At 35.8% G+C, this 18112-nt stretch overlaps 1 protein-coding gene across 1 annotated transcript; it reads right to left on the bottom strand.

The window, feature by feature from the left end:
- Positions 1–2332: 2332 nt before the first annotated feature.
- On the bottom strand, positions 2333–15328 carry LOC110440353 (fatty acid hydroxylase domain-containing protein 2-like). The gene is made up of 7 exons (XM_021483373.1): positions 15225–15328; positions 11551–11748; positions 9418–9521; positions 7786–7907; positions 6820–7025; positions 4690–4962; positions 2333–4415 (listed from the first exon to the last, which is right to left on the bottom strand). The coding sequence occupies exons 2-7, from the start codon at positions 11736–11738 to the stop codon at positions 4256–4258; spliced, it is 1053 nt and encodes a 350-aa protein (XP_021339048.1). The 5' UTR covers positions 11739–11748; positions 15225–15328; the 3' UTR covers positions 2333–4255.
- Between the last annotated feature and the right edge of the window lie 2784 nt (positions 15329–18112).

The following is an 18112-nucleotide window of genomic DNA, read 5'->3' as shown; positions in this document are numbered from 1 at the left end:
TTATGCAAATAAAAAAAATCCCAAATAATGACTTCAGGACTCAATCCCTTGAAATGAATGTGTTACATATCAATATCATTGAAAACACAGACAACATGGCCATTATATTGCATATTAATAAAACATGAATCTGTGTGTCACTGCCAAACAAATCTAGAAACCTTCACTATATCTCTCTTTTTTTTTAAATCACCCAACTTGGTAATCAATAACTTATTTTATCTACAGTAAATATTTACCAATTCAACCCCTCTTAACATCATTTTCATGTTGTTACCAGCCCCATAAAATTATTATTACTGAATATTACTGTGGTAAATTAAGACCCCAGGAAAACAGCATTACTCTTGTAACTAAGCCCTCAAAACATCATTACTAAATATTGCTACAACCCATCCCTCATAATAACTTTACTGTATATGGGTACTTAATCTCGTGTAACTCATCCAAGAAAAAAAATATTCTGTAAAAATCTAGCGTAAATACAAAATGCAGTAATACTGAAGTAATTTCAAAAATACCTGTAAACAAGGAAACTGGAAACCGACATGCATATGTGATATTGTGCATCAGGTCGATCTGTGAGTTGCGCATACCGGCCAATTCTCAGGCAGCTTAGGGGAAAAGTTTTGCAGAAAAGATATTTAAAATAAACTTATACATTGATAGGCTCCATTCCTTTAACATTTTATCATTTGCCCACCACAAGCATTGAAAAACTGAAAGTACCATTGTAGATGTGAGGTTCAGCTTTGTTTGTGCTATTTTGTCGCTGCTTTATTTAAGTTTGATCATTTATATCCTTGATAATTTTAAAGATAATTAATCAAATGCCAGAAAAAATCAGCTTTTCACATCATAAGTCCATTGAACAAATGCAGCTGTGTATTTTAAAGCTTACATGCTTACACTCCACTAGATGATATTGTACACTAATACAAAGAGATATTGTTACATTGATAACAACCAACATGCTGACAATTATATTATTGTATTATATATGACTGGTTAAACAACAATCCACTATCGTTCTGTACTGCAAATATCATTAACACCATCACTGTAAACATCCTAGGCAGTAAACAACATTACAGTAAACATTCAAGAAGCCATTAACAACATCCTAGTAGACTGAAACTTTAAACATCACAGTAAACATCCTGCTGCTGTAAGCAACATCATTGTAAACATCATGATGCTGTAAGCAACATCTAAGTAAACATCATGATGCTGTAAACAACATCTAAGTAAACATCCTAATGCTGTAAATAACATCATTGTAAACATCATGATGATGTAAGCAAAATCATTGTAAACATCATGTTGCTGTAAACAACATCTAAGTAAACATCCTAATGCTGTTAATGACATCATTGTAAACATCCTGCTGCTGTAAGCAACATCATTGTAAACATCCTGATGCTGTAAACAACATCACAGTTAACATCCTGATGCTGTAAACAACATCTAAGTAAACATCCTGATGCTGTAAACAACAGCTCAGCAAACATGCTGATGCTGTAAATAACACCACAGTAAACATTATGATGCTGTAAACAACATCACAGTAAACATCCTGATGCTGTCAACAACATCTAAGTAAACATCCTTATGCTGTCAACATCACAGTAAACATGCTGATGCTGTAAATAACACCACAGTAAAAAACCTGATGTTACAAACACCATCTAAGTAAACATTCTGATGCTGTAAACAACATCTCAGTAAACATCCTGATGCTGTAAACGACATCTCAGTAAACATCCTGATGCTGTAAACAACATCTCAGTAAACATCCTGATGCTGTAACAACATCTTAGTGAACATTTCACAAGCCACTAACAACATCATGCCACACATGCTCAAATGCTGAAGCTTCAAACATCATTGTAATCATCCCAAAAAAGCTGTAAAAAACATCACAGTAAAAATCCTGATGCTGTAAACATCATCACAGTAACATCCAATAAGCTGTAAACATCACAGCAAGCATTCCAGAAGATTTTAACATGTTACTGCACACCTAAGAAACAAAAAACTTTAACCAAGTTGATAGGTATTACAGAAACCTGTCACTAGGAATAATAGTTAAGTTATAATTGTTACTACCCAGAACAAGTTTCACACAATAACACCAAGACCCTGGGCCCACTTGTATAAAACATCTCAACTCTTGAGATTTCCTCAAGTCTAAGATTTCCCATAGACAATACATTTCTAGAGATTTTCCTCAACTTTGAGATGTTTTATACAAGTGGGCCCATGTCTAGTAGCAAATCAAACACTATAAGTAGATCTACTACCTAGATGATAAAACATCTTACTATACAACTCCAGTCTTACACAGGTTATTACATAACAAACAAAAGCACATGTTTTTTGCATGAAACAGGCAATCAAGATAAAATTGGGAGTGATATCACCTACATGTATATTCACTGTCACGTCGATTGAGGAATCAGGATGCAACGAAACACTGCCTGTCAATCAGCTAGATTTCACCCAAATATTTTTCTAACCTAAATTAAAACTCAATCATATTACTATTTTAATAAATCTTCGCCAATTGACACTTCTTCCACAACTTCATTATTTTGAGTGATTGTATCGAAAACTTTCATTTTAAGCACCTTTAACATCCTGATGCTTTATATTTTCACAGTAAATAATACCAAATTACTAAGAAAGGTGTAAATCAGCTTCCCTATTTTATTTGGTTACCATGGAGACAGTTCCGATACAAAAGGACTAGAAACATACAAATATGTATACTTTCACTTCAACATCACATAAGAAAATTTCCCAGACTAGTAAGGTTTGATTACTGTTGCAATAAAAGATTCATATCGAAATATTTCTACAAATTCCTTCAATTTAAATTATAATACAAGGTACATTTAGCATGATTTAATTTTCATTTTTTCACAAAATTTTGTCAAAACATGTACCTAACTTAGGAAGCCATGAAATCCACCGCCAACACAACCTAGATATACATAATGTAGCATGGTAAATTTAAGGGAGATAACCTACATATAAACCACTAGTTAATTCCAGTTTTTGTAAAAAAACACAAAAAAAACATTTTCTACTTTAAATTATTATAGATACTGACTTCCTGTATTTTTCATATATGTAAATGTATACATGTACTACTTTCTTAAATTGTCTCAAATCTTTACTAATAATTAGAGTCTGCCCTGATTATATGAATTATAAATGTTATATATTACAATTCAAAACATCAATTGGTAATTTTCCTGTAAACGAAAAAATAATTCTGCTTAAAATTTCTGTCATGTAAAAACCTGAATGAATAATAAAATAAACTGAAATTTCAGATCACAAATTCTGTCCATGTCTATAAGTAAGTTACGGAGAACAAACAGCTGAACTCACATACATTATCATAAACATTAGCACCAAACATGTACACTGGACAAGGAAACACAGACATTGAACTAGACACTGTCGGTGACATACAAACACTGATCAGATCAAGACACCATTGGAGAAGTTCACAGACTTTAGTCTAGACACTGTCAATAAGATTCAGTGGTAGATCTTTACAAGCACATTAAATATCGCTTGAAAAATACAATTCCGAAAAAAATAAATTGACAAATCTGTGATATCACTATAACAAGCGCGACGGACATGTACATAGCCAAACATGCACAATATGTATTCAAGATATTCAGTTCTTTCATGACTTGATATATATGACTTGGCCTAATATTCATTTTGTTTTATACATGATGTACTTGCCAGTTTTGCAAGAACACTGGTGCACAAAACTATACATGCAGGGATAGTCCTGGAGAGGGCCATGAGGCCATTGACCCCTCAAAACTGAAATTGACCCCTTGAAGTTCCAATATTCTTTTAATTTTACATAGAATGGCCCCTCTTAACTTTGATATTGAATAAAAATTGCTGAAAATGGCCCACTGCTCTGAAATTCCAGAATTTTCCCTGTACATGGACACCAAAACATTAAACTTTTCACCAGAAAAGATTGATTTGCTTTACTTTGGAATGTGCTAATCTAAGTATATTATGATATACTAGAACCCTGAAAAATCAAATGCCAGATAAATCAATATTTTTCATTTTTCATTTTGTGACATACTACATGTTCATTCACTGAACCATTGTCGTTGACATCCGAACTCCAAACTAGATCGTAGACGTACTATCATTTTCCGATTCCAAGACGAACGATCCGTGACAGCATTTAGCTCCCTTGATAGAGTTACTTGCCCTTGGCATCAGTGGGATTTGGGAACTGCTGTGACATGGGAACAGAGCTCAGAAAAAGGATGTGGCGTTTATACGTAATGTGCTCACGGAACTGGTTGTCAGTACCATGGAGGCGATCAAGGACCCCAAGGACTCCGAAGTTCTGTGTAAATCTGTATACATCAAAAACATTTTTTTAAAAATTGCACATTTGTTACTTTTACATAAAAAAAATAACACCTGTATTAAAATTTGCTCCACAGACAGATCATAACTTATTGGAGCTTGAAGAAATACAACTTTTCACATCTTGAAATTGTTTTTATAGTAACCGAAGCTTATTCTCAGATTGTGATAAGAAAACAAGCTTTTGTGGAATTTCTTTTTAAAATTCGAAAATAAATGAATCAATTTCTATTTGACAAATTACTCAGTGTGGGTACCTACTTGAAATGGTGAAAGTCATGAGCCTCTGGGGAAGGTAGTCCTGGGAAGTGATATCCACTGTGTGACACTGTCGTAGACCAAAGCGCAAGAGCAAACCACATCCATCCTGTGGCGACATGAGAGCCCATGATGACGGGGCCAAGTGCGATGGGGGCGAGGTTACTGATGCAGTGTTCCAATGGGTGAGCGTACAGTGCGATGATCCCAATAGGGGCCGTCCACTCATGATGACGCTTGTGGATGAATCGGTACAGCTTTGGGTGGTGGAATAACCTGGAGGGGGAGAAATATCGTAATCTACTTTAATACATAATATACCATAAAACCTTCTTATACTGCCACCATTTGTCAGGACTACTTTTGGCTTTACAAAGGGGTTACATTGGCAATACATTGAGGGAAGTATAAAAGGATATGTGAGTATAAAGGAAAAGCAAAAGCAAAAGCAAGTATTGTAAAGGATGTACACTGCACAAAGTGTCAAAGTCGTTTCACATGTTTGATCAAGTGATCATGGAGCACATGGTAAAAATATTCATTTGAAATCTATAAACATTGGGTTTAATGCAATTAAAAAGTAATTCCTTTCCTTCAATTTATTAGTTAAAAATTTTCAATGTTTTTCCTTACGATAAGACTTTGAAGTTTGAAGGTAGTTCAAAACTTGATGTATAGAAAGATATTTCCAGAGATTGAATTCTATACTTAAACTTTATCATCACTTAATGAATCCTTGTGTCAGTTTTTTCCAGCATCAGCATCTTTTTCAAGCTTCATTTTCACCCCAATATATCATAGATGTCTTTGTCGTCGCTTACACAAGCACCGTATCATTGGTCAATGATGCAGACAATGTAAATTCTGTCTGCAGCTTAACTTCTAAGTATAAGCTATATCCTATTATAATTATATTTGTATTTTATTTTAAGGCAATGTAAGTGTTCTGTGTTTTATTCTGCGATAGAGGAGCGGATTGCTCCAAAAAATTGTCTACAGTGTTGGAATTACATCCTTGCCCTATATACATACATTTTCACTATTTCCTTTATACTATTACATGAGGATGACCACCAGGGGAAGCTGAAATTTTACCATCAGGGGGAGCTGTATGTCATACCACCAGGGGGAGCTGTATGTTTCCCATTAGGGGAGCTGTATGTCTAACCACTAGGGGGAGCTGTTAGGATATCCACCTGTACCATTGAGGGAGCTGTATGTTTAACCACCAGGGGGAGCTGTAAGGCCAAACAAATTTGATAACTTGGTTCTCAGGCCTGCGCACATTTCATTTTAGGGCACTGCATTGCCGATTTTATCGTGAAAGTAATAAAAAAAAATTGTGCCCAAGTCCCGAAAACGTTTGAATAAAGAAGGACAGGCAAGCGTTAAAATGATTATGACTTATTAGTCTTGTGTACAAATGGCGCTCATTTCGGTACAAATAAGGAATGGGGAAGGTTCATGATTCACGTCTGGAACATCGTGGGGGGATTTTCGGAGGCTTGCTCTATGACTGGTCTCTACACAACTATAAAAAGACAAGGTAATGCCCACAATGAACGTTTTACAAACTACACAATAAAAAAAAATCGACCCGTCTCGTTTTTGCCATGTAAAATGAAATTTATTTTTTTACCTCCCTGCCGCATCTCTTTTGAAAAAAATTGGCCTGAGAACCAAGTAATTATTTTTTTGGCCTAAGTTTTCCATTAGCGGAGCTGTACATATATGTCTAATCACAATGGGGAGCTGTAAGTTTCCCATTAGGGGAGCTGTATGTCTAACCACCAGGAGGAGCTGTAAGTTTTCCATTTGGGGGAGCTATATGTCTAACCACCAGGGGGAGCTGTAAGTTTTTCATTAGGGGAACTGTATAACCACCAGGGGGAGCTGTAAGGATATCCACCTGTATCATTGAGGGAGCTGTATGTCTAACCACCAGGGGGAGCTGTAAGTTTTACTATTAAAGGGATCTGTATGTCTAACTACCAGGGGGAGCTGTAAGGATATCCACCTTTACCATTGGGGGAGCTATATGTTTAACCACCAGGGGGAGCTGTAAGGATATCCACCTTTACCATTGGGGGAGCTATATGTCTAACCACTAGGGGGAGCTGTAACGATACCCACCTGTGACTGTAGTAGAAGCCCACCTCTTCAACAAGGGAGAAGATGATGAGCTCCAGGAGAACCCAGGTGAAGGACGGAAGGTCTCCGTGGAATTGGCACCCTCGCTCAATCATAAAGCGTGTGAAGACATAGCAAAATGGTATTCCCACAACTATCTGATTGAAGAGCACCTGGTTCACAGCCTTAATCAGCTTCTTCCTGTCCACCTGGCCAAGGAAATACATACATTATTTCACAAACATCAAATTATTATGAGAATCATATGAAATTGAGTTCTTGAGAAAGATTTTAGGGGCATTCTGGATATTGCATTGAAGGGGAAATTCAAACTACAAACTAAATATGAACCTGTTCTTTTGTTCTTCAGCTGTAAATTATACATTAAGTTTCATTCTGTTATAATGAATGGATTTCAAGCAACTTTATTGCAGTTTTGTCATTCATTTAGTAAAAATGATAAGAGTAAATGACTCAATGCATACTTTACATTGTAAACATGAGACACTTTGATTTCTATAATGGACCAGTTATATCAATTTACATTGTAAACATGAGACACTTTGATTTCTATAATGGACCAGTTATATCAATTATGAAATTTGTAATCAATAACCGAAATCGAAAAAGGCAACCCGATTAATTTTCGATTATAATCAAATCTCCCTATTTTGGAGAGGGACTCCAGATTTTGGACTTAAAATTGAGCATTTTGAATTTTCTTAATAAGATCTGACGATTTCATCCATCTGAAGGAACAGCTCAAAAGATGTCTTTTTAAATATTATTTTCCCTAGAGTGAACATACACATATTATATTCATGTTTTAAATTATGTGTAATCTCCCCCTTAAGATTTTGTTTTTTTTAGAAAAGTATGAAAAGGTAAAAGTTTAACTGCATTGGAGATGTCCCTGTATACAGTAATCATAGGGACATGGTACACACTTATGCTGTGTGTCAAACTTACAGGGACATTTTTATCCTCCTGTATCTTGTACTTCAGCAGAAAGCCTGGCCAGCCTGTCGTGTCCAGTACTAGCAGCAAAATGTTTCCAGCCCAGAACACGACAAATGTGAATATAGTAGTCCCTGTAAATGTAAAAAAATAAAAATGGAGAAAATTAAAACAAATTGATTCCTGAACCTGAATATCAATCATACATGTAAATCAGTCCAATGATGCGTGTTTGGGGGGAATCAGCGCAAACGTTCTGGAAATCTGTGGAGCTGCTTCGCCTCTGTGAAGATCTTAACAAATCTAGGATTCTCCACCATGATGTGTGTTATTTGAGGGGAATTAGCTCAAAGGTGGCAAAATTAGAGCAAACAGTATTCTTCTGATTTTGTCTTTTTTCTCTTTCCAAAAACTCAACTTCAACACAAAAGAGTTCTAAGATTCATTACAAAGAAATGTAAGAGTTATCGCTCTTCCTCTAATTCTCATACTAGCATAACCATAAACATGTCACCAAATTGAGTGAAAAAATACATATGATGATGATTGAAACCTGTATATAATCTGACACACACAGTGGGACATCAAACTTTGGTCAGATCTTGGTTACAAGGGAATCCTTGGTTAGATTGTACACAGCTGGCTGTTGGAAAATGCTAGTGGTGTTGTTTTTTACACTGTACTGATTTTTATTTCTTGCATTTTTGCAAACTTTATTTTGAAATTTTGAAACTTTGTGAGTAAAAAAAGGTGAGATTTAATGGTGTTCATGTCTTTCTTTGGATTTGGGTATCTCCTTGAGTAATTTTATCAAACTTTCAAGTTCCATTGTACTTGCAGTGCTGCAGCTCTGTTTTTCTATCTCTGACTTAATTCACTATATGTAGTCATTGACAAAGACAACGACCTGTGCAGGTTTACCTGCTGTTTCCCACTTTGTGATTTATGGTGCGACTGATGCGGTCCCCCCACAAGAGACTTTCTTCCGTGCCTTTTACTTAGGGGACGTTGTAGAAACTAAAACTAATCTGCAGCTTCAACATAAAATATCTCTCTCTTTTCTTTTCCCTTCTCTATTTTTTTTCCAGTAAATAAAACAATAACCGTAAAAAAATCAAGTACCAAGTAATTTGCACAGTTTTTTGTGTTGAAATCAAGTTTGAGGTTGGGGATGCTAAATTGCATAGCTTCATATATATATATATATATTCTGAATATTTTTTCAGAAAGATCATAGATTTACATGGTCCGCCATCTTTAAGAGATGGGGTTTTCACCCGGATCCACTTGTACATGGAACTTGAAGACAGATGAACATATACTTATTTATTTATGAATAATTAATAAAACAGGCAAAACAGATATTTGTGTTGCTGTATGAATTGATAGGGCAATTAACATCAAGTTATTAACCCTTTCACCCCTATGTAACTTTAATAACCTCTACCATTCATTGATATGGATGTGTCCATTATGGTCTACAGTGTTGAAAGGGTTAAATAAATCAAAATAAACCAACGCAGCAAAAACAATCGTCTTGCGGTATATAGATGCATATAAATATGATCTTTGGGGCTTACATTTTGGTAGCAAAGTTATCTATAGGCAATGATAAAGACACTGGAATATTTACTAAAACATTACCTACAGTTCCCAGCCATATATCGTTATCACCAAACAGATGATAGATAGAATCCCACGAAATCTGCCAGAAATATCCTGATGCTCCCCACACATTCTGTAGATGCCTGCAAGTAACAGTTAGTATACATGTAGTCAGGATTTAAAATTCATTCTTGGGTTGAGCCTATATTTCAATAAAAGCTTGTATAAATAACAAGCTGACAATTGCAGAATCTTATTGCTGGTCTAAGGTATCTGTCTTGACAAGAACATTTTCTCTAGTTATTTGGCACAAAAATAAATCTGTTTGTTCGCAAAGGTTTTATTTAAATAAATATTTGAATGTACACAAATGTAGACCAAGCTTTATATATATCAAGAATTAAATCGGACTTTAACTTTAACAACATGAAAACAGGAATACCGCGGGGCGGAACAATATATGGCCGTTGAATGCCATATAGTGTTATATACTTTCTTACGATGAAATAAGATCTGGATCATTCTAAGAGTGCATTTGTTAGCTGACCTGCTATAAAAAATGAAGGAGAAAATCTCAGGACAAAAAATAAAATACTTAATTGAAAAAAGGGCAAGACCTTTGTGTCAAAAATTGTTGAATCAAAATTCTTTTAAGGGAGACACAACTTCATATCATGATTATAATGTATACCAAGTTTCAAAGAGATCCGCTGAAAAATGTAGGAGCAGTTGCCGGACAAAAATCAAATACTGAAATAAACAAAGGGCAATCACTTTTGCAAAAATTGTTGAATCAAAGTTCTTTTCACGGAAACACAACAACATATCATAAATATTTATGAAATTAATTTTAAGAAATCTGTCAAAAAATGTAGGAGGAGATCTCCGGACAAAAAATAAAATACTGAAATGAACAAAGGGCAATAACTTTTGGAAAAAAAATTGAATCAAAATTCTTTTAAGGGAGACACAACTTCATATCATGATTATAATGTATACCAAGTTTCAAAGATATCTGTCGAAAAATGTAGGAGATTGCCAGACAAACAAAAGTTTACGCTGGACGGACAACCCCAACCATTATACTTCTGTCAAATTCGACGTGCGTATAAAAAAAACAAATCTGAATAACCTTTCTGAATAACCTTTTTCTTTGCCTAGCATCAGGAAATCTTTTTTTCCGGTATTTCATCAGCTACCTGAAGACTATTTCATTAATTAATATCTGTCATGTTTGGCTATTGTTCCTGACTGTTTTGGAAGCTAGAAATTATAAACCCCTGCTCCCATTCAAATTAGCGTTATTTGCTTAAAAGCAAAGGTGACCTTGAACTTTTGTTCATGAAAAACTTTTTACATTTGAGGTATTCTCATACTTGACCTTTGAATATAATTTTGATCAAAACCAGTGAAGAAATGAGGTTTCTAGAGCAATGTCACTGAATTACGACAGAACATGTGACGGAATGCAACAGAAAAGGAGTAATTAATTATAAATTTACGAACATGTCTAATTAAGGGCTCTAATAACAAACACACACGATTGTATAATAAATACCACATACCAGTTTGTTTATGTGTTTCTATATGGTTATGTACTGTATTTATCCAGCAATAAGCCCATGCTCGGTAATAAGCCCATCAATATATATTGCAGTTAGGAAAAATTGCCAACAAAAGCTTTGTCATTATCCTGTAATAAGCCCACCCCCTACTTTCTGTCAGAGATTATGTGTGTTGTCCTGTAATAAGCCTACCCCCTACTTTCTGTCAGAGATTATGTGTTGTTGTCCTGTAATAAGCCCACCCCCTACTTTCTGTCAGAGATTATGTGTTGTCCTGTAATAAGCCAACCCCCTACTTTCAGTCGGAGATTATGTGTTTTCCTGTAATAAGCCCACCCCCTACTTTCAGTCAGAGATTATGTGTTGGCCCCTGGGCTTATTGCAGAATAAATACGGTATGTACATGTCTATTCAAACTTCCGTTAACCCAATGAAATGAGAATTCCATTAATTATTATAACATTTAGTTGGCTTCCTTCCTTGTGAATAAAACAGTGTTTCTACCGTGTTGCAACAGCCAGGATGAAAAGTCACTGATGATGTATCTGCTTCAAATATTCATTCCAGATGACATTTCAAAATAGCTGCTGGCCAAGCTAACACTCACCATGTCACAGAGTTCCTGAAAGCCGAGAAAACAATCATGGCAGTGCCCACCACGAACAGACCCTTTTTGATGGAGTCCATCAGTGTGACTCCTTGGGCCTTTATCCTTTCTGTGCGTGACAGGCCCTGATCGTGGACATCCTCACTCTGGGCAGGCCCTGACACTGGATCCTGACTTTTGCCCAACATGCTTTCCCTACTGAAACCACATAAATACATCAGATACATATTAAAATCAATCTGCAAAGGCGAAGCAACAAGATTGTAACGAGAAATATGAATCAATATGAATACATATAGACTCCAATCACATAAGTATCTACATACCAATTATAATCAATATGGCCCCGAGGAAAATCCTTGGCACAGAGAAAAATGGACCATTTTGCAGCAATTTTAGTCAATATGGAAGAAAATAGCAAAGTAGGAAGGACTTTTTTTAATCTCAGGTCAAGGGTCCCATGTCTAGTAGCTCTCACGGATTTCTTAGCCACTTACAATGTGGCTATTCCTATATAAGAACTAGATCGAATATACCTCAGTCTTAATTAAAAAAAATTACCAGGCAAGGGAATAAACAGAAATCTCGAGAGCCTGGCATGAAGATCTCTTTAAAAATGAAACATACACAGGGATCGCGACGCTTAAAAAACATGAATATGTACATGTGAATCCATATATTTTTTGTGTCTGAAATCATGACAGCACTGTTTCTAAACTAACACTGTATCGTATAACACAGGGTAATATATACTTGTTGGCAATTTTCTATTGGAGATTCACTACAGACAGGTATCTATAGATACCAAATCAGGACATGTACAGTGCCCCGGGACATTACAAGAGTATCATCGACACAGATCATGCTGCCGGCTTATAATCTTGTCACTTGACTGATAACTTTGTGGTGAGGATATATATATATATATATATGTGTGAAGAGTTTAACATAGAAGGTAAATATGACATTACATAGAGTTTCTCAAGTTAGAAAACTTAACTTGAATTATTAATTTTATTGGCATTGATATTTACTATTTCTATCATTTAAAATGAACATAGCGGAGAACAGAAAATTTAACAACAAACGACTGAGTGAGACCAATAAGCTGAAATGTAGACCGGACAAATCATCATTGACTAATACATGAAGTGAATATATATATATGCATATCGGACAAATGAGGGAGATCTCCCTCATTCCACATTTCCAATGAGGGAGAAAGTACGAGAAATTCAACTGAAACTGCTTTGCTCGATTTAACTTTTCCCTTTTCATTATTCATGTATCAAAGTAACTCCATTACCTGTAGACATGACCCTGTGTGTGTATGAAATTATTTTAAGGATTTCTAGATTTGAAATATCAAAATATCAATTAATTTACTTTTCTTTGTTTGGTAATTACCAAAACTTCCAATGATTTTGAGCCTTGATTTTTCATGACTGGCCAAAGTTTTGCCAGGCTTTCATTCCTTTACGTGTAGTTTGACATGAATATACTAGAAATACAGACTCAGTGTCAGATCCAGAGGTGTTTTTTTGGCTTTACCCCCCCCCCCCCCCCCCCCCCCCCCCCCNTTTAAAAAACATGTATTTTCACATTTTTCTGGATCAGCCATGAGACTGGATCCTGCCCTACATGTGTATGCAGCCATGCGGCAAGCAGCTCAGAGAATGGGTCAAATTGTTTTATTAAAGTGACCTCTATAGGGTAAGACACTGACTATCTGTGCCTGCTAGTCCACAGGACAAGTTGAACATTTTGAACTAGTCCTTATGTAACTACCAGTATAAGTCTAACATTTCTTTACGGAAACATCACGAAACATAAACATCTTATGCTATTGACTGTGAGAGTATATGTAGGGAACACAGGTTACCACTGCCATAAACATTGATGAAGTTTTAGAACAAAATTGATAATAATCATGCGATGTACAAATGTATGTCTTTTCAGCAGTTTTCTTAAAGGAACATTCTTATTTTATTGTTACAGGAGACAGAGAAATGCAACGGCCAGACAGAGGTTACAAGGTGCACAGCACCTTCAGATCTCCAGACGGTCAGACGCGCTCCCGTTGTCGACTCCTAAAACACAAAAGACCCTACCCAACCTTCTGTGGGTACATTTCAATGAGCGCCAACTTTAAAATTTGTAACAGGAGAAAGAGAAACGCAATGGCCTAACAGGGGTTCAAACCCAGGACCTTCTGAACTATAGATGGACGCTCTACCAATTGAGCATCAGGTCGCTACATTATAATCTATATATTTATCAAAGGATAATGTTGGACTTCATAATATTTTAACAATTGTGACTTCCAAAGGACCAGTTAAATAAAATTATTCACTATAGTCATTGCTGAAATCTATTGGTCTTGGACAAGATGATTATAGCCATATAGTGTTAGTGTCGAGCCCTGCTCTACGTATAGCCAAGTCCCAGACCAGATTTGGAGGGTCAGGACTCCTAAAGAATTCCTGTCTGCATGCATCATAATTATGACATATTGATTTTTCAATCTGCGAAAGGTGGCATGGCATATGTAATACAGGTCTTCATCTTCAAGCAAAACACATTTTATTTGTTGAAAGATCAAGTGGAATAATGTAAACAAAACAGGTCACAAAACATTATTGTGCTGTAAGTATGGGTTTTAGGATTAGTTTGCTTGTCAATTCATGATACTTTATACAAATGAAATTCCTTACAACTATTTTGTACTGAAAATGAAAATCTGAAGAATTTTGATTTAGTTTATTAATTATCAGTAATATCACTTGCATGGCTACAATTGTCTAATGTACACATGTATTGATCATAGTATATGTCCCACTAACTGGTCACAACTTGTGACAAGTACCAATACACTGAGGTTCCTTTCTTATATCGTGAGTTTGAAAATGATAATATAATTAATATGGGTTCTGCAGATTTACAAACTTTCTTTCTATCAGTTATTAATGTTCAAACATGTTTACTTAAACATGATAAAATTTACTGCAGATTCAGAACTAGCAAATTCCTTCATCTATTTACATGCATGTACAGTAACACAATACTGCAGTATTTACAAGAAGGGTCGAGTCTCTGTCTTTGCAGCATCAACAGATGCTGCTGCAAAGAGAATTTGATAACATGTACAGCACGCAAGAAATTATCATCCATTATTTAATTTATTTGTAATAATTTAGGAGAAATACATTAACCAAATCTAAATTTCTAAATTCTATTCATTACTTATTACATAAAATTATAAGCCGTGTTACCAATTGAACTCCGTATTATAATATATGTGATGTTATTCACAATTCAGAACTAACCAATTCAAGTTCTGACCTTCAGGAATAAATTACTATGTAAATCATGAAATTGTGCATGGTGATCAGTGACTACAGTTGAATATGAAATAATAATCAGCTAAGTTCATAATAGGTGTAATACCTCCTCCAACATGAAGCGAATGGATTTGCAGTAGGCCTTAATCAACAAACATAGAAAACAACAAAACGGCCGCGATTTTTTTGCGCATGTCGATTTGTTGATAAATTGGAATACAGATCAAAGTCCACAAATGTAAAAAAACATTTTTATTTATATCTGTTCACATTCTAGAACATCTTATCAATATTGAATTAGTATCACGGTCAATTTTGTAGTTTATGACTTACCTTTGTTATCCAGATAATTTGACTACTTCTTCTAACGGACTGCAAGCGCGTGTTGCCAGTAGGACAGTAGGGACTGTCAAAAAAGGTAAACAAATACTGAGGGACGGAAGTACATTTGCTATGCCATTACGCATGCCCGATATTTTGTAGCATTAAGGATACAACAGCCGCAGATTTTTTGTTTAATCAAAACATTATTTCTTGGTGTGATATATTTATCATGTCTTATTGTACATATTTCCATATTTGCACGTGCTCATCAGTTTAGTATAACGATTTATGTATTAAGTTATATTATGATACATGATGCATGTATTTCTGCAAACTATATTAGATTGTGGATTACATCTTTAAAGCTAAATTTCTTTAAAGCTAAATTGAAAAAATAGACAAAAAACAAATGACACATATTTTAATATTACATTAAATTACCCATTTAAATATGATGCAAGATTTAGGCCCACCATGATCCATTTGAGTCACTTTTCTATTCAGACACTTGAAATCGAAAACGTCCGTGTAGTCTCATTTGCATAATTGATGCATTACCCCATCGAACAGATTCATAAATCTTTAGTTTTAGAAAATAATAATTCTGTACTGCTCGATATGATGAACCGCGATTTCAACCTTGGACCAAATGCAATACGGTTGACCCTGGCCAAGTCAAATACAGTTAATTTGAAACGAATTTATGGAGTGGTTACTGTTTGTATGAAAAACTACAGGGAATGATCTGGTATATGTGTAGCTAGACAGGAATCTCGATATGCACAATATTAGATCTAAAAGATAACGACGAAGTCATCAGGCTCCATCAAACACTTTTATACACGGTCTGTCTACACAACGGGAATCAAATGACGTGAAGAGAGCACCAAATACACGGAGTGAATACCAGCAAATAGACGGGTTTTTATTATAATGAGAAGTGACGTGCTTCATAGAAGTATTGGCTGTACTTATGCTAACTTATTCCCTTCAAAGTATACTCTACCCATAACATGACGAGGAACCCAAACTACACATCAAGAAACATATAAGTTCTCTCCAGTTTTAGGTCCCCTATAAACTAGTCAGAAATAGGCCTTAATTACTCCAACTTTTCCCATTTGAAGTGGCCATGGAAATCATGCTCACTAGGAGCTAAATATATAAACTGTGACAATTTCCCCTTTCGCTTTCCTTCGTTGGTGATATTGACTTTCATAAGGGATTTCATTGAACAGAGAGGTTAATTGGGGAAAGGGCAAGGGTTTGTTGCTGGCACTTATTTGAAACTCTTCTCTCAATAATGCATCTGATACCATACATGTATGTCATGAAATTTACAGCTACTTTAATTTGCTTCAACGGGATATATACAAAGCTCGAGTTTGGCGATAGCCTAGAAAATACTACGACATCATGGTAAAATCTATAGAAAAGCAAAGTAACAGGTTTTGCTCCATATATCTGCCAATCTCCTTGAAATAATGTCGAATATCATTATCAAGGAAGCTGGACGGTAACCAGAGGTCATAAGAAGGAATAACTAAGGAATACACATATTGATAACCTGGCCAGAAGTACATGTACACGCATACATTTCCTCGCACGATGGGTTAGCTGCACCGGGATAGGTGATTTCCTGAACGCGGATGAAACTTGAGGTAAGAAAATCTAGGTGAATGATGATATGGAAAGGACAAATATCTTAACAGCTCAAATTAAATTCAAAGATGAGAAAATCCTTTTAATTGCGAATAACTGACATCATGTTCCAAAGGGCATGCTTGGAAGCATTACTAAAAAATACCAACCATATCAGTTATTATGCAAGAAACACACGGTAGAGTGAATGAGGAAGATTGACAAGTCAGGCCTGCTATGGAAGTACAAGACATGGAGCTTCCAACACGGACTAGCTGTTGCCGAGCCTCATTTGGTATTTGCTGCATTTTGAGATTCCCCTGACAACGTTGCAGGACTGGAGAGATCCATCAACTGTTACAGTACCTACGCATCTTAGCTTTGCCAAAAAAGGGCCTTACATACGTTCATCAGTACTGCAGCACCTTCTGTCATCAGTGATAAAGGAGTTCAAAGTCGTTTAGATCAGACGGTTGATTCTAGGGCCGACAAGATCAGGAACACAGAAAAACAGACTCGGGAACAGGTCGATGGATCAGTCTGTAAATCAAGCTGATGACAATCTGAAGTGCCGAGACATCATCGGAACGACCGACATAGGACAGTAATTGGGGATATAGCATTTAGAGAGAGGGGACGGAACAAAAGACCAACGAAGAATTTTTATAGAAAGGAAGATCTGTAAGGGAGAGTAAGGCACAAGAAAAGTAGGGACAGTTGGGTAATGACTGAAAAAGAACATGGACAAGATGGAAACTACTGAACCGAAAGTTGGCCTAGGTAGCTTTTACCAGGTGCGGAATTTTTGAAGAAAGGGAATCCAGGGGCGTTACCGATTAAGACATGGCCATTTTTTTTCGAGTATTTGCAGACGTTCGTCAGGTGGAACGATGCAAGAATAGACAACCATGCACGCACAGACCACCCTTCGGTCGGTGAATGCATTGGGGTTCCAAAATCAAGAAGAAGTTCAGGAGAAAGGGTAGAAGCGGCCATAGTATACATAGTAACATATGCTTCCTCGTTTATATGAGGTCGTTGTTCCATCACCTATCTGGGGCCTGTGTCGTCTTTGCAAAACGGACGTTCCATCTCGTAATCTCTAACCTGAATCCTTTTCGTTAATCTTTTAACGGAAGTTTTCTAGATATGCTATCTTATATCCAGATGCGCGTGTCATCCAGATTGACTATAGAACAAGAGAAGAAGGATTTATGACAGAACTCCTCAAAACATCTGCATCTCCTATCATTAGC

Source organism: Mizuhopecten yessoensis, unplaced genomic scaffold, assembly GCF_002113885.1.
Source record: "Mizuhopecten yessoensis strain PY_sf001 unplaced genomic scaffold, ASM211388v2 scaffold11179, whole genome shotgun sequence".
In the NCBI taxonomy this organism is placed as follows: Eukaryota; Metazoa; Mollusca; class Bivalvia; order Pectinida; family Pectinidae; genus Mizuhopecten; species Mizuhopecten yessoensis.
Note: the sequence above shows the minus strand (reverse complement) of the source record. Positions and strands in the feature narration are given on the sequence as shown.